Below are 25,490 nucleotides of genomic sequence, written 5' to 3'. Positions count from 1 at the left end.
GGACCTGGATCCTCCTGTCTCACCCCCCCCCCCCATCATACACACTTACCGGTGCTTCCTGCTGTATTGCCGGGGCAGCGGGTTGACGTCTACGCGATCCGCGTAGACAACGTCCGCTGCAGCCGGAAGGAGGTGTGGCTAGCAGCGGGGGTTGTCTGCGTCCGTCGCGTAGACCTTCCCCGACTGTCAGAGATCTCTGATCTCTGACAGCCGGGGAAAGTATACGCGACGGACGCATACAAACCCCCGCTGCCAACTCCACCTCCTTCCGGCTGCAGCAGAAGGCGACGTCAACCCGCTGCCCCGGCTGGAAGCACCGGTAAGAGAGGGCTGAGAGGGGAGAGAGGGGAGAGAGGAGAGAGGAGAGGGGAGGGGAGGGGAGGGGAGGAGAGGGGAGGGGAGGAGAGGGGAGGGGAGGGGAGAGAGTGTGTGTGTGTGTGTGTTAGTTAAATGGGGGCATAGGGCATTTCTGGAGTGGCGTTAAGGGGGCATTTAATAGAGCACTCTGCCTCCTGAAATGCCTTATACCTCCCTATATGCCACTCTGCCCCATAATATGCCTTTTAACCCCCTAAATGCCAGAGTGGCATATAGGGGTATAAGGCATTTCTGGAGGCAGAGTGCTCTATACAATGCCTTTTAACTCCCTTAATGCCACTCTGCCTCCTGAAATGCCTTATACCTCCCTATATGCCACTCTGCCCCATAATATGCATTTTAACCCCCTAAATGCCAGAATGGGATATAGGGGTATAAGGCATTTCTGGAGGCAGAGTGGCATATAGGGGGTCAAAAGGCATACCATGGGGCACAGTGGCATATAGAGGGTTAAAAGGCATATCATGGGCCACAGTGCCATATTGGTGTGGCAAGCCTGGGGGCAGATGTGCGTAACTGGGGGACAGGCTGGAAAATACAAGAAATAAAAAAATATTTTTCTCAATCATAGCTTTTATTAAAAAAAATAGTTTACATGAATTAACATTTACTGGTAAAACTTTTTTCCTTTAGGGTCGTCTTATATTCAGGCTTTTTCTTTTTTCCTAAGTTAATATTCAGATTTTGGGGGGTCGTCTTATAATCAGGGTCGTCTTATAATCGAGCAAATACGGTACTCATATATTCACTCCCTAACTCTCTAATCCCCTCCTCTCACCCCTTACCTTCCCAAAGGCTTTTTTCAGATGCTCTTATTTATGCGTTCACATTCCCCCCACCGTGTTCCTTCCTGCGCCTCCTTTCTTTAAGAACTTTGTGGCGGCCATGGAAATATAGCCCCCCAGGCAAGCCCACCCCTAGATGGATGGCCACAAGATTGGCACCAGTCCTAACTTGGTATGTATTGGGTAAAGTGTTGGTAAAGAAGGCAGCAACATATCTACCTCACTGGACCAGGAAAGTGCCCCCCAATTGTTCTCCTGCACAGCTGTCATTCTCACCGCAGAGAGCAGGGATACGATGTCAGATTCCAGTGTTCCACATATTAAAGGCGTGCAACACCTTGCAATGTATCGTATATCAGCTTTGCCGGCTTCCCAAAAACTTCTATAAGCCATATAGTTTGGTTTGGGAGATCAGAGATCTCCTTTGTAACCAGCCCAACGAGTAGAAGCACAGTGGAGATCTTCTCCCTAGTTCTACTGCCACTCTGAACCTGTCTGTCTAGGCCAGAATACGTCACTTCCAGATCCTGTTATCTGTGGCATCCGAGTAATATTTTGCTAAAATATATTTTTGAATTGGTGACATAAAGTGGCTCGCCTTATACCGCAACCATCCCTTTCTTCTATTTCTAAATGCGCTTTTTGTATTTGTATGAAGAATGAATCACACATATCTTATAACATTGAATTCCTGGATACACAAACAGTTAATTATAAGGATTACAATTATAATTTCAGGTCTTATTCCACAACACACTAATTATTCCCTCTCTGATCTATAGACAGACTGCAAAACAGAATTAACACTGTATGTGCTGCCTGTTACGGCTCTCATTCCTCATTAAATAAAACATGGTTCAGTGTTAAGAACCCTGTGAATCATCTTAGCCTTTAAGATTATTAATCTATACATCACAGGCATTGGTTACCATTATGCAAATATTTTATATTGTGAATCTATATACCGGTACTAAAGGGTCCGGCTTTACTGGAACCCATGCTAATGTCAGGAACAGTTCTTCCTATGCTCTTCGGCTATTCCTTTCATTTTGGGTTTGCTTGACCAAGCAGCAGTGAATTGTCCTTAACCTGCATTCTTTCAAAGTACATATACACAACGCCACTCACTGGGCATACTGAGCTAGATAGATGAGGAGCTGATATAGCCTCAGGCAGGTGGGGTTAGGAACACCCAGGTGCAGCACTTGTTTGGCACCACCTGCTACTGTAACTAAACTAAAAAAACATATACGTACTAGCACACAAAGTTGCTCTAACATGGACTTACACATACAGAACCCAGCTATCTTTCTTCCTCCTCTCTCTCATACCTACCGCCATACACAAACACCCACATTGCTGACACCAATTACACAAACAATATGGTGACACACACAATAAACAAAACACATTTTCACAATAACATGCACACGTATACATGCTAATACACTAGCACATACTTCTGTACAGTAACACACATTCACACCATACACCTGCATTCACATACTAACACCATACAGTAACACAAATTCACTCCACCACCATAAACGTACACATACGCTCACTAACACACTCATTATCCCATCATCAGTGCAGCTTGCCAGCTCTCTTTCCCCTGCCTCCCTCTTACCTCGTGTGTAGCCCTGTCTTCGCTGCAGCTCTCAATCTCCTTACAAGCAGGCGGCCTACTATCACGTTACATGAGCCTGCAGCATTTGGCCTTGGGATCATGTATATAATATCATGAGTATAATGCTTAAATGAAAGCTCCTACCATAGTCTTTTCCTTTTTTAATACTAGTATCACTTAAACATTATACATAATTTCAATTTTTTTAGGAACAAGTTTTTACAAAATAGTATAAATTTAAGTTTGTTGTCTTGGCTTAATCTGCTAGTAAAAGGCATTGGGCTGTCTTCAGAATGCCTTGTGGTAAACAGTACAAATCCTCCAAAGGATCCCTTAACTAATTAAGATCTATGGGTAAGGAACTTCAGGAACATTGCCATAATGAATCAACATAGTGTGCTGTTTGAGTTTGGAAAGCAGCCACAAATATCAAAGCTGCCTAAAATGATAACCTCTGGATCTGCAGATAAAATTTATTTGGAGAATCAGAAAAAAAATGTAGTTCTCTACAGTGCAGCACTACTACAATACCGCATTAAAAAGAAAGGAAAAAATAAACAAATATATATATATATATATATATATATATATATATATATATATATATATATATATATATATATATATATATATATTACCAGGGGAAAGGGGGAGGGGCCAGTGGGTGACAGCCTACCATATGATTGAGATGTGTAGGAGTTGCTTACCTTAAGAGCTAAATGTTACACACTGCCACAGTTTAATAAAATAAAAAATAGAATGTTAATATAATTATTATTTATATAGCACCAACAATGTACACTTCTTACAGTACACACATTCAAAGGGTATGCCAAAACTAGAATTATGGGACTAAGACAAACCTATGCATTAGGTAAAGGCGGCCCTTCTCGCAAGGTCACAATCTATAAGTATGTTTTATAAATTTGTTAGAGTAGTCTCCAATCTTATTTTCTCTTCTATTTACTAACAATGGGCAGCACATGAGACTTCTTTCATTTACTAATAATGAAGAGAGGTGGCTAAAGGCATTAGTAAAGGGAAGGATAATGATTGCCCTTTTGCCATTTAGACTTAAGACAGTGAGAAACCCATTAATCTAAATAATTATCAAGCAGCTATGTGCAGCAAGAATGTGTGATACTGACCCAGGGGTGAGAAAGATGAAGAATGAAAATCACATCTGATAGAATGTTATCAACTCCAAAGAGCAAATGGGCACCAAAGATTACCATAACAACAGCTATTTACAATAAAAGGGATGCACAGGATGGGGAGGGAAACAGGAGGAATATGTGTGACGGTGTTTGTAATATAAAAGAGAAACAAGCCAGTAATGGAATGCAGTTGAAAAAAATGCTTCTTTAAAACTGAAATAAGCAAACAACGAATTGTACCGAAGGCACATAGAAAAGGTAAAGCTGCCTCCTCAAACAAACTTACTCTGGTCTTTTGAACAATCATGCAGTAGCAGCAATATCCTTGTTATTATCATATAACCATGTCTAATGCAAAATTCAATCTGTGAGGATAGCTATCTGATTTAAATATACAAGCAGGGGCGGGCTGGGCCTCCCGAAATCTAATCTAAATGGCCGCTGGGTGCTGATGCCGCCGGCCGGCGCTACTTTAATACTTTTTTTTTAAAATTTAATATGGCAAGCCGGATCGGCTATTAAATGAAAAAAAAAATAGTATTAAAGCAGCGCCGGCCGGCGGCATCAGCACCCAGCAGCCGTATGCGATGGCCGCCAAGTGATGGGAGCAGCGTGAGGGGTGAAAGGTGAGTGCGAGGGGGCGGAGCCACTTCACTTGACTTGCTCCCCAGGCCTTAGGCTGCCAGCCCTCCCCTGTATACAAGTCCAGCCAAGCTTTTCTGGCAGCCCTGGCCCTTCATGTATAGTGAAGTCAATTCTCCTGCAACCTCTCTCTTTAGTAAATAGACCCTAATACATATATACATACACAGATACACTGGCCACTTTATTAGGTACACCTGTTCAATTGCGTGTTAACAGAAGTAGCTAATCAGTCAATCACATGGCAGCAACTCAATGCATTTAGTCATGTAGACGTGGTCACAACAACTTGCTGAAGTTCAAACCGAGCATCAGAATAGGAAAGAAAGGGGATTTAAGTGACTTTGAACGTGGCATGGTTATTGGTGCCAGTTGGGCTGGTCTGAGTATTTCAGAAACTGATGATCTAATTTTCACGCACAACCAGGCCCGGACTGGGACAAAAAATAGGCCCGGGCATTTAAGCCTGAGCAGCCCATATTTATTTATTTATTTATTTATTTATTGTTAAAGCCCACCCTTCATGTACCATCTTTGCATTTAATCATTCACACAAATCATTAACACATTCATTAATGCAGTCTCACAAATCATTCAAGCAATTCATCCACACATGAATTCATTAATTGTCATACGCATTCACACAATTCATCCACACATTTATTCATTCATTCTCATATGCATTCATACTACCCCCTCATCATCTTATCTGCCCCTTCTCACTATGTTCCCCCTTTTCACTATGTAACCCCCTTCCCCACTTCTCAATATGTACCGCCTCTATCTATCCCCTCTCCCCCTTTCTCACTACCTAACCCCCCTCTGCCCCTTCTCACTGCAGCCCCTTCCCTCACCCTATTTACCTTGTTGCCAGAGCAAGCAGCAACTGCGACCGCGCCTGTGGCAGGGCAGGATTGACTTAGGGGCTGATGGAGCTGCAGCTCCAGGCTCCTACCTTAAAATAGGCCCAGTCAGGACCGGACTGACTGGGCCTATATGGCCGCATTAAGGCAGAGCCCCTTAAGCCCGCCGCAACTGCAACCGGGTCCGCCACTCTAAGGCAGAGCCGGCCTTAGGTGTTCTGGCGCCCTGTGCGGACTACTCCTCTGGTGCCCCCCCATCCCAAAAAAAGAAAGGAATAAAAACTTGTAACAAAACTCCCCTTTCTCACTATCTATCCCCCTGTATCACTATCTACCACCTCTGCCTCTTCTCACTGTTATCATTATATACTGAGGCAGACATTGACGGTGGTAGAGCATAATACTTATCACTATATACTGAGGCAGAAATTGACGGTGGTACAGCATAACACCTACCACTATATACTGAGGCAGACAATGACGGTGGTACAGCATAACACCTATCACTATATACTGAGGCACACATTGACAGTGGTACAGCGTAATCCCTATCACTATACATTGAGCCAGACATTGACAATAGTGCAGCATAACCCCAATCACTATATACTACGCCAAACATTGTTGTGGTGTAGGCCTACCACTTCATTGTCTGGCTTAGTAGTAGGGATGCACCGAAACGAATTCTGGACTGAAACCGAAAATGCAGCATTTACCTGTCCGAAACCGAATATGACCTCCCCACACCATAAAAAAAACCCTTTTATTTAAAGTAAGTAACACACCAAAATAGGACAAAACAATTAAAAAACAATATTATATATGTGTATATATATATATATATATATATATATATATATATATATATATATAATTAACAGCAATCACATTCCTATCATGCCCAGGCATACCCAGATTCCAGGATGTACTCGCAGACTTGGCATGATAGGAGTATGATTGCCCTATCTACCCCTTCTCACTCCCTTCTGCCCCATCTACCCCTTCTCCCCTATCTACCCCCTTTCCCCCTATCTACCCCCTTTCCCCCATCTCACGCCCTTCTCCCTATCTACCCCCTCCTAACTATCTACCCTCTCCCTCTTTGAAGTTCACTTACCTTTCAGGAGTCCTGCGGTGAGGGTGCAAGGCCTCTGCCTCCCAGCTCTGCCACTGTATGGAACAGTATAGAGTGATGGGAGTTATGATTTACTTTTAGAGCATAATTAGATCATGAAAAAGACATTGGAAATGGTACAGCATAACACCCATCACTCTCACACACTTACCAATCCACACATATATACCAATCCACACCTATATACCAATCCACACGTATATACCAATCCACACGTATATACCAATCCACACGTATATACCAATCCACACGTATATACCAATCCACACATATATACCAATCCACACATATATACCAATCCACACATATATACTAATCCACTCTCACTGAATATTTTCCTACCTTTCCTCTTTTCTCCTTACAGCTCCTTTTCCTCCTCTTCTTCAGTTCTTCTGTCTTCTCTGTCTTCTTCCGGTTCAGAGGGCACGGACAGCGGTGGGCGCGACTTCAGTGTTGTGCGCCGGGATCTAACAACAAACCCCGGCGCACAGCAGCTGTTGCCGCGCGGATCACAAGGGAGCGGTATCGGAGGACTTTAGCAGACCTCCGGCTCCCTTGAGTGATTTTAAGCCGGGTTGAACCCGGCTTAAAATCACTCAAGGGAACCGGAGGTCTGTTAAAGACCTCCGATACCGCTCCCTTGCGAGCCTGCTCCTCCAGCGGCGGACATTACTGTCCGTCTCTGGAGGGGTGCCGGGTGCCGCAAGTTGGCACCCCCTGATGAGCGGCACCCGGTGCGGACCGCCCCCTAGAGTGTGACGCCCTGTGCGGTCGCACACCCCAAAGGCCGGTCCTGCTCTAAGGGGCCGGGAAGCCCCCACCAGGGCCGGCCTTAGGGGTTTGCGGCCGCACAGGGTTTAAATTAAAACATCGGGGTTTTCTTTCAACTTTATTTAACATCCTCCATGTTAAATAAAGTTAAAAAAAAACTTTATTTAACATGGATGATGTTAAATAAAGTTAAAAAAACCCCGATGTTTTAATTTAAACCCTGTGCGGCCGCAGACCCGTAAGGCCGGCCTTGGTGGGGACTTCCCGGCCCCTTAGAGTGGCGGACCCGGTCGCAGTTGCGGCGGGCTTAAGGGGCAGGTGCCCCTTATGCCCTGCGTTAATGCGGCCGTAGGTAGGGTAGGGGCCTGGAGCTGCAGCTCCATCAGCCCCTAAGTCAATGCGGCCCTGCCGTGGCCCGGCCCACCGGGCAAACGCCCGGTGTGCCCGATGGCCAGTCCGGGCCTGCGCACAACCATCTCTAGGAGATGGTCCGAAAAAGAGAAAATATCAAGTGAGCGTCCGTTGTGGGGACAAAAATGACTTGTTGATGTCAGAGGTCAGAGGAGAATGGGCAGACAGAAAGGCAACAATAACGCAAATAACCACTCGTTACAACCAAGGTATGCAGAATACCATCTCTGAACGCACAACACGTTGAACCTTAAAGCAGATGGGCTACAGCAGCAGAAGACCACACCGGGCGACACTCCTGTCAGCTAAGAACAGGAAACTGAAGCTACAATTCACAGAGACTCACCAAAATTGGACAATGGAAGACTGGAAGAACGTTGCCTGGTCTTGAGTGTCGACTCGAGCTATGACATTCAGATGGTAGACTTTGGCATAAACAACATGAAAGCATCCATCCTGGCTTATATCAACAGTTCAGGCTGGTGGTGGTGAAATGGTGTGGGGGACGTTTTCTCCGCATACTTTGGGCCCCTTAGTACCAATTGAGCATCGTTTCAATGGGACAGCCTACCGAGTATTGTTGCCGACCATGGCAATCCCTTTACGACCACAGTGTACCCATCTTCTGATGGCAGGATAATACACCATGTCACAAAGCTCATATCATCTCAAACTGGTTTCTTGAACATGACAGTGAGTTCACTGTAATCCAATGGCCTCCACAGTTACCAGATCTCAATCCGATAGAGCACCTTTGGGATGTGGTGGAATGGGAGATTTACATCATGGATGTGCAGCCGACAAATCTGCAACTGCGTGATGCAATCATGCCCATATGGACCAAAATCTCTGATTAATCTTTCCAGCACCTTTTAGAAAGTACAGTATGCCACGACGAATGAAGGCAGTTCTGAAGGCAAAAGGGGGTCCAACTAGGAAGGTGTACCTAATATAGTGGCCAGTGATTATATATATATATATTTTTTTTTTTATTTTTTTTTTATTGTCTCTTGATTTCTATACTATGTATTATGATACGTATTAAATTTAAAATAAATATTACCAAAAGCAATTTACATTTATTATATCTCCAGTGAGCCATTACACTAGGCTGCTCTTTGTATTCTTTATAGGTTTATCCCTGAGGAAAAACAGCCTTGGTTTAATGCTAGTCACTCCTAATTCCCCCACCTACTCTACTTCTTTGAACAAACAGGCAGTAGCAGCAATATCCTTGTTATTAGCACTTATTTCTTCGTGTTATAAGGGGTTGCCTGTAGCTGTGTGCTTAGGACTGCCAGCTGTGTAGCTCGGAACATTCTGACAGCTTACATTAGTAAACAACCAACATAAATTTTAGTACGCTATTTTATTAACCCCTTAAGGTCTAGTGTTATTTTACAGTGTTTGGGGAAAATACCAGAGGTATTTTGTCTTTATTCAACTTTCCCATTAGCAGGGTTTTTTTTGAGGGGGGGGGGGGGTCAAGACAAGTACAGTTTTCTTTTAAAATAATAACTACCTACAGTATCTCACAAAAGCGAGTACACCCCTCACATATTTGTAAATATGTTATTATATCTTTTCATGTGACAACACTGAAGAAATGGCACTCTGCTACAATGTAAAGTAGTGAGTGTACAGCCTGTGTAACAGTGTAAATTTGCTGTTCCCTTAAAAATAACTCAACATACATCCATTAATGTGTAAAAATGGAAATGTCCAAATTGGGCCCAAAGTATGGATATTTTGTGTGGCCACCATTATTTTCCAGCACTGCCTTAACCCTCTTGGGCATGGAGTTCACCAGAGCTTCACAGGTTGCCACTGAAGACCTTGCACTCCCCCCACCTTCTGTTTGAGGATGCCCCACAGATGCTCAATAGGGTTTAGGTCTGGAGACATGCTTGGCCAGTCTGCTACCTTTACATCATTAAAACATATAATAAAATATTTACAAAAATGTGAGGGGAGTAAATGCACCCCAAAGTGATCAGCATATTTACTGGAGAGTTTAATGAGTGTGTTTAGAGTGGACAGGTATGTGATGTATGTAATAGGAGCTGTTAAGGTTTTTTTTTGAATCTTTACTATGGGCTGAAACCTTAGACAGAGCATGAGCTTAGTAACACCTCTTCAATCAAATGAACTGTAGTATAGTAAATACGTATGTTATGGGGTGCTGAGATGGAATATTTATCACTGTTCTTTATTTGAAGCCACATTAATAGACATTTAAATATAAATCTTTCTGGCCATAACGTTACTCGTATGTTTCATATAAATGCACACACAGGATAGCATGACAGCAAGTATTCCCAAAGGGAAAATAAAAATGAACATATGCAATTATTCCACGCAGCTGTACTTATCAGTTTATTTTTGCATCAAATGCACTGTGCAGCTGCTACAAACAAGACAACGCTGCAAAAATGCTTAACAATGGTTGCAAATAAGGACCCATGTCAATGCATGTGTTTTGTGCAGTATGGCAGAGTACAGAAAATAAAGACAGGGGACTGAGTTAGGATAGAATATTTCAGTGTAACCAATGTTAAGGCTTATATTAAAATGCAAACAAACTTTCTGGAGGACCATTCTGTTTAAAACTATTAAAATGTTCTTATTTTTTCATTAAGGTTACATATCTCTGCCCACAGTTTACTGCACAAAGCTGGTACACAAAATGTCATGGCTCGCTATTTCTTTCAGCTCCCATTTAAATTAGTGGCGTAGGCATGTGCTTTGCCCAAGAGTAAACACAATAGAAACATGAAGCTGCATTGGGAAGGAAGATTTACAAAGATACATATACAATCTTGACATATGCAACTCTGCTTCATTATTTGTAGTATTTTTTATATTTCTGCAGCTTGCATAGATCATGGACATAGAATTTTGCAATTCTGTTGTACCACATTTTGACCGTTTTACAACTGATGCGTATATCAACTTCTGAGCTACTGCAACCAGGCTAAATAACCCAAATTAGAGTAAGCAATTATAACATAATTGAGATCTTGCATTGCCCATTTAAAAGATCTACATATAGTTTTAGTATCAAGAAACAGACACCAGAATCCATATTCTCGATTAGAAGCCTTTTAGAGCAGATAAAATGTTAATTATGTATCTTAGATCAAGGGGCCATAACAGCCATCATATGCACTTTAACAAATATATGATAGCTGAAAGCCCCTTTTAATTCTTTCCAGAATCCCTCCTCATATACAGTTGCCCCTTTCCCAACCCTCTAGCCATTTGCCAGCCACGTGCTCGGCCAAAAACATCTCCTCCCGTGTGATATATTTTTTCACTCATCAGCTCTAGGATTGGCTCAGGGATGCTGCAGGGGTCTTACGAGACCCTTCGCGTATTGATTTTAGTATTTTCCTGCCTCAGTGATGCAAAACCTTACCACAGAGTAGGCAGAGCTACATGGTCTAAGTACTATTCATTTTTGTAGGGTAAAAGAATACATAGGAAAATACTTATAGAATAAATTCATTATTCAGTGGCTCCCCCCAAATCCACCCTGACTTTTCGGTAAATCAGCCCCTTGGTGTAGTGTCTGGATAAGTCTGAAACGAAGTTAATTTTAGCATTAATTAATGAAATATGAAAAAGGGAATAACTGGCTGCAATACTGAACATTTAAGCAGAATTCTAGGCGGCTATAATATTTTTTTATTTTCTGAACAATAAAGTGTACACTTTTCAGAGGCATGTAACCTTCTTCCTGACGCATGATCCTCATCAGAATACGAGGATTAAAATGTTAAAACCTGGAAAGGAGAGGAAAACCTAGAGCAAGAACACTGTATAGTTTTACAGGTCAAGCATTAAAAAAAAACAAAAAAAAAAACACCCCAAGTTCAAGAAACGTCACACCCAAAAGCAGCACTGGTTAAGAAATAGTGTGCAATAATGCTGTACGAAAATAAGGTATATTATTAACCTTTGTTCCGTGATATAGAATTTCCATACCTGGTTATGATTATAGAACAATATTAAAAAAAGGCACCTTAGGTAATAGCTAGACTCGTACAAATGTGGGGATTTTGGGCTAGGCTTTAACACATGATAAACTTCTACTGACTACAAAGAAATATTTTCAGATGCCAAAAGCACACAAATACTTTTGTTGAAGATAAACCGCTAATATAGATTTCTGAAAAAAAAATTCACTAATGGCAAAAGATCTGTGTTACAGGTAATACATTCTGACAGCAAGAGGCTGTAAGCTCACGCTGGAAATCAGAATCCGTCTTAAGAAGATGAGCATTGATGGTACGCGAGGTGGGACAAAATTCTTCTCCACATTTGTATGGAAGGAATTGTCATGAGTAGGTAGCGAACAGGGAAGAAAAAACAATCCAATCAATATTGAGATAATATCCCCTGTCCAGGGACCTAGAGTAAAAAGTGGTCTCCAGGTTTGTGAAGACTCGTACCACAAAGAAAGCTGGTCTTGATGTAGGAAAACAATCTCCTGCTTACAAACTCAAGGAGTTGTGTGTGTCCTGAATTGGAGAGGTTCAACCCCTGTGTTCCGGATACTTCACCTATTCATGAAGGCCTTACAAGGTAAACAGAGCATCTTCCTCCTGATCTTTCTTGTCCCGAACTGTACTGGGGGCTGCCCTGGGCATTTCAGTGGCTGGGGATGGCAGCGTTGGAATTTGATCTGCAGCTTTTGCTCGCTCTTCAAGAAATTTATCAAATTCTGCAATGTGAACAAACAATTAGCAAAATGTATTCCATCTAGCACTTTCATTTAAATTGGAATTCCTCAAAACAGGCTGATTTTAGTCTTGGTTCAACAGGCATTATTTGGGGAGGAGAGGTGATCTATTTTTGGGAGTTGGGTTGGGAGAGAATAAGGATGGTGCATAACGATAGCTCGGCCCCTGGAACCCTGGTGCAAAGATTTCTGTTTGACCCACTTTTACAGACGTCCTTTCTGGCTCCTGCCTGCTTTATTTTTTTAGGGCATGCTCGGCTGCTCCCGGGATATAAATCTAGTCCTGTGTGTTTGTTATTAAAGCACTCTGCATCACTGCCCCATGCAGCATAACTCACCGTATGACATTTGATGTCACATGTTAACAGTGCAGTCATTGTCTAGCTGTGGGTGTTAGAAGTAGCTTGGAAATTCCCATGCCGGAACCTTGAACAGCTACCAATTCCTAAGCTTAGTGCATGTACCAGTTGAGCGTCAGTGCGGTTAACTGCCTACATTTAAATAGGTTAAGGGCTTGTAAATACAAGTGTTTAAAACCCTTCAAATACATAAAACTATTTTGAGCTTCATGCCCTCCCACATCAGCCCATCAAGCCAGAATATATTCATATTTCTCTTAATGTATCCTACAAGGTAAGTGCTTTTTTTTTTGTAATTTATACAGGTTTTCCATCTTGTGCTTTTATATATATTGTGCAAGTATCTATTTTTTGTTAAGTAATGACTCCTCCAAATAGCATTGTATCATTAAATAATTCAATAGAAATTTATAGTAAGAATAAATATGGGAGTGAGGCTTTTTCCCTTTAATCTAGAGTAGGTTAAATGTATTAGATATATAGCATTAAATGCAACATTCCACTTCATTCAGAAAAATATTAAGCCTGATTAAATTCACTTTTACTGCCGATGGAAAGGTAAAGATCTCCTAATGGTTTTTCATCTAGATGAAAGCAAAAAAAAAAAAAAAAAAAAAAAAGCGTACCTTCGCTGGTTACACCATCCTCCCCTTCTACTTCATCGCCCTGTGAATGCAATAATATGGAGGCTTTGTTAATTCACTAGCCTGCTATGCCTGACAAAAGAGAGTGTAGATGGTCATCTTGAAATTGGGAAAGTAATATTGGACTTTACATTACAAAGGAGCACAATTGTCTGCATTGACAATACTATGGAATTTATTTCCCCACATTAAGATCAGAATTCTGTATATAAAAACAAGCACAAATGTTGACAGTTTGTAAAATTGAATGTTGACTTCATAGAGTCCCAACTGTCCCATGGAATTCAAGTTTATCATCATCCGATTGTGTCCAGATATTTCATCTCTCATCTTTTTATATAAATAGTATTTTATAATATATTTCTTCAATTTCAACTTGCAGCAAATACTCAATATTAACAAGATATTGTTATGATAAAGAAGACTAATTCCAAAACTTTTATTATTTCGAGGGAAAAAATGGACTTGACCTTCATAATAACCCTTTGGACTCAATACAAGGATATTCTTATGAAGAGATTTTAGTCTCTAAAATCAAATAATGTTCTTATAATAATCTGGTCATAACAAGAACAATAATTGGGTTATTGAAAAGTACAATGAGTTCTTCTGAAATAAGCGTATTCGAAGAACGGTACACTTGAGCCTCCTACAGTGTATTTTACAGTTCTGAATCATTAAAACCACCAAAACAAAACATTGTTAGAATAAAGAAGTGCAGGATCGCCATGTTATGGAAGAGTTTTATGCTGTGGACTTTAGTTTTAAGCTCCAGGGAATAACTGAATTGCTAGAGGGTCTGTAAGAGCTTTGTTGACTTTTATTAATATTGAATAACTATAGATTGTATGCCACAGATTGTGAAACAATAAACTGCTCACCATATACACTTTAAGAGTTAATAAGGTCTGTTACATGACGTCAGCTCACATAACTTAACATACGCCAAACAAATCAACTTAATGAGTATTGTGTCCAGTTTACAGTATTAACACATGCTGGTGTATCCACTTAGTACTGCATTATACTTCCTTAGATGACCACCGAGGTCAATAAAGCCTATGGCTTTTCATCTTTTTCTATGTTCGTCCAATAAAAGTGTCAACTTCAACTAAAGACTCCTTCTACGCTGGTTATAAACCGTGTTACAAAGATTTAAAAAGGCAGTTAAATGAGCTCCAAAGGACGGTAAGATGAATTGCATGCTGAGATATATCTGCTTCTTAACAACCGACACATAAATGCAAGCGCAAATCTTTTATTTCAGAAGTACTTAAAATACAATAGTTTGATTTGCTCAGATAAAATAACACTGCATATGAGCTCTCATTGAGGCAAGACATATCAGTGTTCTTTTATTTGAGCAAATAAAAATCTTTCTAGGTATACATAGAACTCGTCTTAATTTAATTTTATCAGCTATTTGTTAAAAGATTACAGAAGATTTTTACTTAAAATCATGGCATGAAGGAGGTGCTGTTTTACAAATATTCTGTGAGTACACAAGGGAACATGAGGCAATGAAGCCCTTATGTCTTTAGCAGAGGAGGTGATTAGATACTAAAGTGTTGAACCCTACTGGAGACTTCAAAGAGCTTTTATACCATAATCGCCATTGCTCAGATGATCGAGAACCAGCATTTGTAAGCATTGCTGGGTAAGTAATGTTATAATGAACATAAGTATTTACTGGCCTGGATATCTCATCTAACCTTTAAGCTTTTTAGGACTCTAATCATAACACATACTTATGTTTTTTATACATATGTTGTTTTTTTTTTGTTTGTTATGACTATATATATATATATATATATATATTTATTATACACGGGTGGTAAAAGTGTTGATGTAATACTGTGAAAGCAGTCATAAAACATGGGAAATCATATTTATCCCTAAAGCAGGAGTGTCAGACCTCTATGATGCTCCATAAAGTAAGGGGTCCTTGGTTTGCCCAGTTGACCGGTATGACGAAATTCTCTTTAACATTACTCACCGTATCAACAGAAAGCCACTTCTCAATGTCTTCCATGAAGTTGCTTTGAGGGGCAGGGATCTAGAGGAGAAAGAAACTGGAATGAGACTGAGCATACCTGCACTGTAGTGGCTACTATTATTATTATTATTATTATCTTTTATTTATACTAGGCTACTAGGCCACAAGTATCAAGCAAGGTTTCTTCACAGCCCCATAGTGTGCTACAACAGGACAACATATCACATCTAGGGGAGGAATTTTAAAGGGTAAGTTACAATTATGTACTACTCAACTTGGCTGGTAATTCCACACTTTAAAAAGGGAGGGAACCCTGAGGGGCTGCCAAGTTTTAAAGCGTAACAAAACAGACTAAGCACTGACCAAACGGCCATCTGTGACAGGTGTTCAGACCTGGGACCACAAGCCCTATTAAGAGTGTTCTGTCTACACACACATACACACCAAGGTAACAGCTTTATTACACAAAATGTGCATTTCAGGACCAAGCATTAAAAAAAATAAAATTGACTTTACATGTATAAAACAAATGCTGGCAATCCAGCAGCCAAACATGGGACACCGTGGAACCAGAAAGTGGGTATCAGAGCTCAGAAATCTTATTTGATAATCACAAAAGTTTGCTGGTCTGAATAAGCATTACCAAATGCTGTTCTTGGGCCTAATGTCACTAAGACATTAAGCAAGCATAAAAAAAGCCTACATTTTCAGATATGAGTGAGTACATTTTACCATACATACAACTTTCTCATGTAACACAATTGATAGAGAGATTTGATTAGATGGGGCAATAGACAGGAATGTGAACAGGGTTGTCTGGCTGTTAAATGTATTGTGGCATAAAGCTGTCGAAGGAAAATGAGTATGCTTTACTAATACATTTAAAAAAGCTTGAAATAGCTACTTACTGCTCCAGTGTTCTGCTGCCGAGTATCCAGAGCGCCTGCAAGTCCATCGGTAGCCTGAGGTTCCTCATATTTTACACTATAACATGTAAGAGAGGAAGAGGAAACATGTGGGTTGAAAAAAAAGAGGAAAGGAACAGAAATATAGTTAGAAATAAATGGCGACAGGAGAAAAATTAAGAACAAACAGAAGATGGGGAATAAGATATATATCACAGACAAACAAAAGAACATAATGGTATTATAAATAATTACAGTCTAACAGTGCATGTCAGAGCTCTTTCCACACAAAACAGATGGTGGTAAACTCATCCTGAGCGTTATAAGCTGTACAAGACATGCTTAAGCAATGACTTTGCCTGGCACAAAACAACAAGTCCTCTCTGGCAAATGTTGAAGGAGTGTTTTCAAAGTATGCCAGAGACCCATACCAGGGTGTACCAAAGAGGTAGTACCGTGCAGGGTAAGTGGGAAACCAAGAGGTGGTGGGGTTGCTAGGCTTTAATCCTGTGTTTGCTTGGGTGAGATTGGCTCTGTCTGGATGAAGGTCAATATGATCAAAATAATGCTCGTCAGAGAGGGGTCCACTGTACACAATAGCTTCCAGAATAAAATAGAGGCCCGCCACCATGCTGCTGATGAGGAAGAATGGAAGGAAAGCCCTTAAGTGCTTACACCCAAAACAAAGCCCAGAGGTATTCATGGCACAAGATGAGATAACATTAAAATAAATAAAGGAGGAAAAGATCTAAACAAATGAAAGAGGAGGGAAATAAGGCAGAAAGCCATGCACCGATGAAAGAAAAATATGGAATCTCTGCTACAATACAGGAAAAAAGTAAGAGCTACAAATAGAGTGCACAAGAGAGGAAAGTGCTTCTCCTGAGGGATAGAGCCGGGCAGCTCGCTGTTCTCCTGTAGATCAGTGCAAAAATCGAGTGGACCAGAAACAGGGAGAAGAAGGTCTGTGTGTACCAGCGAGGAGGCAGAAATAGAACAAGCACCCACAAAAAAGTAATTTGACAATCCCTCCGCCCAAACTTGGCTGGCAGTTCCTTTAAACCGAATGTGGATCAGATTATACCGTGGGTCAACTTACACCTCATGCAGTCCGCACTTGTCTGGACTGGAGTTTCAAGCTCCAGCAGACGTTTGATTTGCAATATGACAGTAAATGGAGCAGAGTGACTCAGGCATAGAGAATGACACAGCCTTGCATGTGATTAATGGCTTCTGGGTGTCATGACTCTATTACCAAGTCTCTCAAACATTTCAATGTTTTAGTAAAACAGCTTTGTACCTCATGGAGAGTGTTTTAGAGATAAGTGGAGACATGTGCCCTGAAGAATAAGTAACCCTCCACCAAAGGAAAGCAAATGGTTTACAAAGTTTGGGAGGTAGACAGGGATACACCTGGGTAGTGGATTACAGATTAGCTGTGCATCTTCTGGACAGATTGAGCACCACCTGGCTCTAGTTCAGACCTCCTCTATCTGCTGCCTGCCAATAATGAGTTGGCTGCTTTATCACCTGGCAGGGGATGAGAGTGCCTCTCGTAGTGCCCTCTAAACATCTGTCCACTTCACAAAATAAATCTACTGCCTTGGAGCAACACGACACTTAGCGTCTTTCATTTATTAAAATAAACATCGAGTCATAAGGTTTAAACCATTTGTTTAAAGAGAAAATAAATAGGGCATTCAGTAGGGGACTAATACAGCGATATGCCTGTATATACGTTCAGCGGCATACAAATCTGCAATGGAGACTTGTTATTGGTTGCAGGCCTTCCCTTCCATATACACAGACGCCTATTGCGTGCAAATACAAAGTAGATGTATTGTCGTTGCGGCAATAAATTATGTTTTGAAACGTGAAATAGCATTTCCATATGTGATAGCTACCTTATCTTCTCATTAACAGGAGTATTTCCACCATAATGGGCAAAAAAATCAATAGCCACGAGTGATGTATAGCATATTGGTGGCTTAGTAAATGTGTATTCAAAAAGTATGTAGGAATTAGAAGAGGGGAGAAAGATCTATATCACCCCCCCCCCAGAAAAGTACAACCAAAGCAAGGTTATTTTGCCTTCTTAAAACACAAGTAAGTAGAGTATGTGAAGACAAACCACTTATATCCCAATGCCTGCTCTGCTACATGTGAAACCAGCTAATGTAGTACTGCTGCTTCTCGTCAATGAAATTGAAGAACCTAATAACGATCTTCATCAACCACGGTGCAAAATCGTTCAGGGAAGCAACCCTGTCATTTTTCTAATAAACAACCTGGTCCTCAGTAGCTTGCTTTTTAACAGAGATGGTTTCAGGGTAGCATCAGAAACACAAGATAAATTAGTTAATTCCCATGTTTTAACAAGGAAAGATTCTTAAGGTGGATCTGTCACTTGCCAAAACCCTATCTATTACAGTTCAGTACACGGGACAGGGATATTACGGTAGTTCCGTCATAGACCCCACATTCTGGGTCTCATAACGTCTAAAAGTCAGCCTTACTAAATGTTAGTGTTACTACAATGTGTGATACCAAGAAGGGATGCTAGTCTGAGCTGAAGACCAGCATTGCCTCTATGTATCCTGTTGCATTATGGAACATAGTTAGGGCTTATTGTTGGAAATTATATTATAGATGATTACGTTAATGTTTTGTTATATCACATGGTAGCATTATGCGCACATACATGCTTTACATTGTTAGCTGTTGGAATGCATACTCCATGTGGTGCCAAAAGCATAAAGACTTTACCTACTACTAACCTTTTACGCTGCTCAGCAAGCGAGCTTCCTCGTGTGAGGGCAAACATGTCAAATTCATCATTTGTTTTTTTGGAGCTTTCCAGTGATTGTAGTGTTCCACTTACAGAGCCTGAGGCCATATCTGGAGAAGAAAAAGAATTATAAATTCCCCAACTTGCAAAAAGTGCAAATAGAGAGATCATACATCTAAAGAATAGAGAATAAAAAAGATAAAAACACAAATAAAAAGGAGAAAAAAAACACCTTATACAGCTAAAGGACACCTTAATATTAACTCATATAAAGAAAAGACGACATGTGAAATATATACTAAATAGTAACTAAGAATATCACCATCAAAAAGTTGGATTTATTGACTAAAGTAACATGGTGCCGTTAATGCAAAAGGCATGAATGCCGCTCACATATATTGATTTACAGAATTGTGACGTACAGTATTGTATGGTCACAACAAATGTCATCACCCTAAAATAAAGTGTTTAAACAAGAATATTGGATTGCTTTAAAAAGCATTTTTGTATCCAACCCTCCACTTGCACATCCCACAGTGCTGCTTAATGGGATATGCCAGTGCCTCATCCAGCTCCACCAACAAAGAATCCATACTGCACTTAGATACATTCGGAAAACAAACTTACACTTCATAAATGTATGAAATTTAATAGCTGCAGCAATATGCCCCCTTTGCTGTCTGCAAAATTGGCATCAGTAGCTGACAGGAAACATTGTAGGCTTTGGGGTGTATTCACTAATCTAAGATTTAAGCTTCTGTTTGCATTTCACAATAGAGAGAGATAGAGAGAGAATGGGGTTGTGATGGAAACATTTAAATACATTGTACCAGTGACATATCTTGGCTTAGGTCCACTGGGCCCAAGCTTAGGTTGGCAGGTCTAAGGGGGCAACAGTGCCCCTGGTACAAAATCGGGACAGGTCTCCCTCTTCGGTGATAAAACCCTGGTGTCCCGCAGCATAATGAGCCGGTTACAAGGGAGATCTATGATATCCCCAACTGGCCTACTTCAGCTGTGCCAGTTCTGCGCAGCCTTCATAGACTTCATTAATGCCAACTCCAACCATGGAGGGGACTGCCTTGGGTCAGGCCTAGGGCAGCATTGGATAGGCATAAGGCTATCCTGGATATTAGGTTATCCCAAGGACCAAAAATGTTTATTGTTTTTACAGAGGGAAAATATGGCAGACTCAGACAGGGCGAATTGTTTCTATATTGCATAACCTCCAGATACAGTGTGCCCGGTCCCAATTGATGTCAGTGGCAAACACATTTCAAACGTTTTATGACCCATAAAAGATCAGAATTGGCCCTTCAAGCCTGTTAGAAAATACCCTGAGAAAGAAAGCTTAATCTCAAAACTATCCGAGGTAACTCTGCCCTTTCTGAATAGACACTTTGACCCAATAAATGTCACAACCTGAGATCTGATCACGTATAAGGGATTGATGTAGCAGAAGCCTCAGTGGTCTGTCAAAACAGCACTGAGAAGCCAGCTGAGCGACGGAGATAAACGCAAAGAGTCACAATTTCCATAAGAGCACAAAAACCATCGTGACATGAGAACAAGAAAGGCTGATGAGTCGGAATATGTATTTGGAATACATTAATATGAAACTAGCACACAGTCTTTTTTGGGACTGCAGTAATCATGAAAAAAATTTAATTTCAGACACCTTGTAAGACAAAAATTAATTGACATCAGATTACCAGCAAAACTGACAGATACCGCAGTGTATCTTTTCCAGTTTCTTTTGTAGGGTCTACTCCATCCAGTTAAGTGACAGTCAGGGTCCCAAATACAGACCACTTGATGGACTCAGGTCCATAAACAATGATTCACTGGGTGCTACATCTCATGGGATGGGCAAATTCCCCACAGGCGAAATGTAAACATATAGGTGTGCATATAAGCAGCCGCGGTATGGCACGAGTAAAGCTGCAACAGAGCTAGACCCTAAGCCCACGGCTTACATTGAAGCCAGGCCAGTTGCACCTATCTGTCCAGCCATATATTTAAAGGCTGTCCTATACAGCGGGCAATTACTTTCAAGGGATCCATGTATAAAGTGGATATAGAGGCAAAAGGTGATAATTGTTGACCTTATTTGCATGCGCCGACCCAGAATCCCTTGTGGGATGAGATTTCTGAGGGAAAAACAAGCCCCTTGTCTGGTGTCAGAAGCATTATTAAACACTCATCTACAACTACTATATAGTTATCCAAAAAGGATAGAAGTCCATTCGGTAAAATAATCTAGATAGGTTTTCATTAAAAAAATCTTCAGCTTCTTTCTTTAAAAACAAGGCTAATATTTTGAAATATAGATCGAAGAAATCGATGGCATGACTCACTTGTTCAAAACCCACCTACGTACTAGCAACCAAACTAAATTATTAATACAGTACGCAGTCTCACGGAATCTAAAGAGCCTATTAGTCTCCACATTCCTCAGTAACAGCAGGAAACTTGACATCCAGTCTTTTCCGTCAAAATATTTTGGAACACACACTAGGACTTCTCCCTTGGCAAAGAAAATACGCAACTCGGAAAGCCTTATGTCCTTGATGCTCTAATCCCAACGGATTTCCATGTGGATATTAATGCACTAGAAAGCCATATCTGGATGCTGAAAAGAAGTAAAGGTTAAGTGGTTGTCTGGAAACTAGTAATTATGTAAATTAATTCTGTAGATGAAAAGCAATCTGTGCCCCTCAACAGAATCATAAGGAAGGTTGATCTTTTTGTGCCAAAACAACTCGTTGCAAAATAATTTGCTGCACATAATCCTACCAATAAAACACTTACAACATAAAAATTATTCAATGTTCAGATTTTTTTTTCTCCATGAGACTGTTCACTGATCTATATATAGATATATAGATACTTGCGGTACTTGTAGGGCGAGAGGAACCCGCGGGGTGAAGTCACCTTCAGAGCAGAGTTCTATGACTTCTTCTAGATTATCGAAAACATAACCAAGACGCAGCGTGCAAACACACACCTAGTCAAATATATACATCGTTTTTTTCTCCCTGCTTCTCCTTGCTCTGCAGCATGTTTCTGTAGGAACGTTTTGCAGAGCTTCTTGTCCTGCCTTCGTCCCTTTTAGATAGATGACATTTACAGTAAGGAAGAATGCAATGGGAACATTTAATCATGAATGTCAATGCCTGCGCATGGCAACATTGTTGCTGGGAGGTAAGCAGCAGTCAAGAAACGAAGTAACCGCTTCTTCAGCTAAAAGGACGTCAGACGTGAAGAAAACACCATTGCTTCACTGATGCCTGGAAACCTATTGTGATATTGCTCAAAAACACAAAAAAGGTATTTGCAAAGTTGTGTGTTTTTAGATACACACACACACATATACATATACATATATATATACCGTATTTGCTCGATTATAAGACGACCCTGATTATAAGACGACCCCCCAAAATCTGAATATTAACTTAGGAAAAAAAGAAAAAGCCTGAATATAAGACGACCCTAAAGGAAAAAAGTTTTACCAGTAAATGTTAATTCATGTAAACTATTTTTTTTAAATAAAAGCTATGATTGAGAAAAATATTTTTTTTGTTTTTATTTCCTTGTATTTTCCAACCTGTCCCCCAGTTACGCACATCTGCCCCCAGGCTTGCCACACCAATATGGCACTGTGGCCCATGATATGCCTTTTAACCCTCTATATGCCACTGTGCCCCATGGTATGCCTTTTGACCCCCTATGTGCCACTCTGCCTCCAGAAATGCCTTATACCCCTATATCCCATTCTGGCATTTAGGGGGTTAAAATGCATATTATGGGGCAGAGTGGCATATAGGGAGGTATAAGGCATTCCAGGAGGCAGTGGCATTAAGGGAGTTAAAAGGCATTGTATAGAGCACTCTAAGGCATTTCAGGAGGCAGAGTGCTCTATTAAATGCCCCCTTAACGCCACTCTGCTTCCTGAAATGCCTTATAAATCCCTATATGCCACTCTGCCCCATAATATGCCTTTTAACCCCCTAAGTGCCAGAGTGGCATATAGGGGTATAAGGCATTCCAGAAACGCCCTATGTCCCCCATTTAACACACACACGCACACACACTTACCGGTGCTTCCAAATTCCTGCTGTATTGCCGGGGCAGCGGGTTGACGTCTCCTTCCGCTGCAGCCGGAAGGAGGTGGAGTTGGCAGCGGGGGGTTGTCTGCGTCCGTCGCGGATACCTTTCCCGGCTGTCAGAGATCAGAGTTCCGGCACCTGTGCGGGGAACTCTGATTTCTGACAGTCGGGGAAGGTATCCGCGACGGACGCAGACAACCCCCGCTGCTAGCCACACCTCCTTCCGGCTGCAGCGGACGTTGTCTACGCGGATCGCGTAGACGTCAACCCGCTGCCCCGGCAATACAGCAGGAAGCACCGGTAAGTAAGTGTGGGGGGGGGAGACAGGAGGATCCAGGTCCCCTGCAGCGGTGCGGGGGATCTGGATCTTAGTCTCATAATCAGACCTCTATTTGAGGTCTGATTAGAAGACGACCCCGATTAGAAGACGAGGGGTATTTTTCAGAGCATTTGCTCTGAAAAAAACCTCGTCTTATAATCGAGCAAATACGGTATATATATATATATATATATATAACTTGGACAGCAACTTTAAAAGGGTCAAGTCCGTAGGTACCATGTCTTTTTGCATCAAGGCCTTGCCTTGGAACAGGGAAGTTACGTCAATCTTCTCAATGCAGAGTATTAGATAAATAAGTTGATTGGTTCAGTTTGCATACGTGTTATGTGGGTCCATGTGTAGAAACCGGGTCTGTCTGGTAATGGCTGGTTACTGAACCTCAAAAACGCAATAAAAAAAAGGGAGTATCCTGCAGATTCGGAGAGCAGTTCTGTCTTTGCTGCCTGAGGCAAATAGCCGACTGCCGCAGCCCATAAACCAAATAAGTCGTGCTGCATGCAGAGAACGAAGGCATGTGTACTGTACACACAGACCAACATTATATATATATATATATATATATATATATATATATATATATATATATATATATATATATATAATCTATACAACTGCTGCAAACGATTGGAACATTCACTGTCAGATATATTACCTTTGTTTTTTCCCCAAATGGAAAATCATAACGGTAGAGAAATAAAAATGTCAAAAAAACAACAATAAAAGCAGTGCATGAATCGTGGTATTTATCAAATTTACCTGAAGTCCAGGTTGTCTTTTAGTCTGTTTTACAATTTACGATATAAAGGGGTTTTATCTCAGTATCTTCCGAAGGTAAAAAGTGGCAACAAAGCAAGTTCCCCTTTTAAAGATTCGCTGGCCTTTATGAGACAGCATTGGTAACATACCGGGCTCCTCTAACTACGGTACTGATCGGGCTAAAAGGCATTATTGCACACAAGTGTCAAAAGAAAAACTACATTCCCCTGATACGATCAACTTTTTCAGTAACCAGGCTTCTGAATAATCATTGTTAAAATAAATGAAAAAAGAAAGCTAAATGTGACTATCCTTGTGGTAACGTTTTGGTTTTTTTAAGGCAACGTATACATGGTAACTTTCTTCATCATTATCGGATATTCTAAACCTGTGGAATATTTAAGGGACAGTCCTGTGCCTGACAGTTCCACAAAAGAAGAATGTATGTACCTCAAGGAGAATTGAAAATTCTTTGAAAATGACTTTAGGGAGAAGCTGCAACTCCCCTCCATCCTCCGTGGTCTGACAATTCTCGCCTGAAACAGCCAGCGGCAGAAAAGAGCTCCCACTGAAATCAATGGGAAAGCTTTCATCGCATGTGCACAGGGGGTCTCGATAGACCCTTGCTGCAGAGCGGACTGGCAGTAAGTATATCATCACATGCAAGGAGATGTTTTTGGCTGAACTCATCTCCGGCATGGAAAACAGCCGTGGGGCGGGCAAAGAAGCAAAAGCCATGTTGGGGGATTCTGCAAGGGGACACCAACGATACTTAAAGGGACCTCTCAACTATCGTATGCATTAAAGAAACGTCCCTTTATGTATATGTACCGATACCTCAGTGTGGTGTTTATGGGGTCACGAGAACAGTCAGAGCACATTGCTTACTCGCTTGCCTCACTTAACATTTCGGCCACGTGAAGTACTCAGGAAACCTTATGACTGAACCACGAACAGACGGCAAAATAAATATATCAGGTAACGGGAGACACGTAGGGGTTTGCATATAAGCGATACTGCATTGCTATCACTAGAACAACCAATAAAATGATGCTGCTAACTGTGCCGGTGGTT

General features: G+C 41.1%; 1 protein-coding gene across 1 annotated transcript in view; it reads right to left on the bottom strand.

Moving 5' to 3' along the window:
* Positions 1-12,352: 12,352 nt before the first annotated feature.
* LOC149284355 (target of Myb1 membrane trafficking protein-like) overlaps positions 12,353-25,490 on the bottom strand; it is a 43,965-nt gene continuing 30,827 nt past the window's right edge. Inside the window, exons 10-14 of the mRNA XM_089496772.1 lie at positions 19,198-19,318; positions 16,424-16,499; positions 15,516-15,575; positions 13,502-13,541; positions 12,353-12,498 (exon numbers count right to left, since the gene is read on the bottom strand). Coding sequence (XP_089352898.1) covers positions 12,353-12,498; positions 13,502-13,541; positions 15,516-15,575; positions 16,424-16,499; positions 19,198-19,318 — 443 coding nt within the window. The remainder of the gene's footprint in view (positions 12,499-13,501; positions 13,542-15,515; positions 15,576-16,423; positions 16,500-19,197; positions 19,319-25,490) is intronic.

This window comes from Sceloporus occidentalis, unplaced genomic scaffold (assembly GCF_023333645.1).
Source record: "Sceloporus occidentalis isolate IW3139 unplaced genomic scaffold, rSceOcc1.0.p SCAF_94, whole genome shotgun sequence".
Taxonomy (NCBI): Eukaryota; Metazoa; Chordata; class Lepidosauria; order Squamata; family Phrynosomatidae; genus Sceloporus; species Sceloporus occidentalis.
This window is presented reverse-complemented; position numbering and strand designations above follow the sequence as displayed.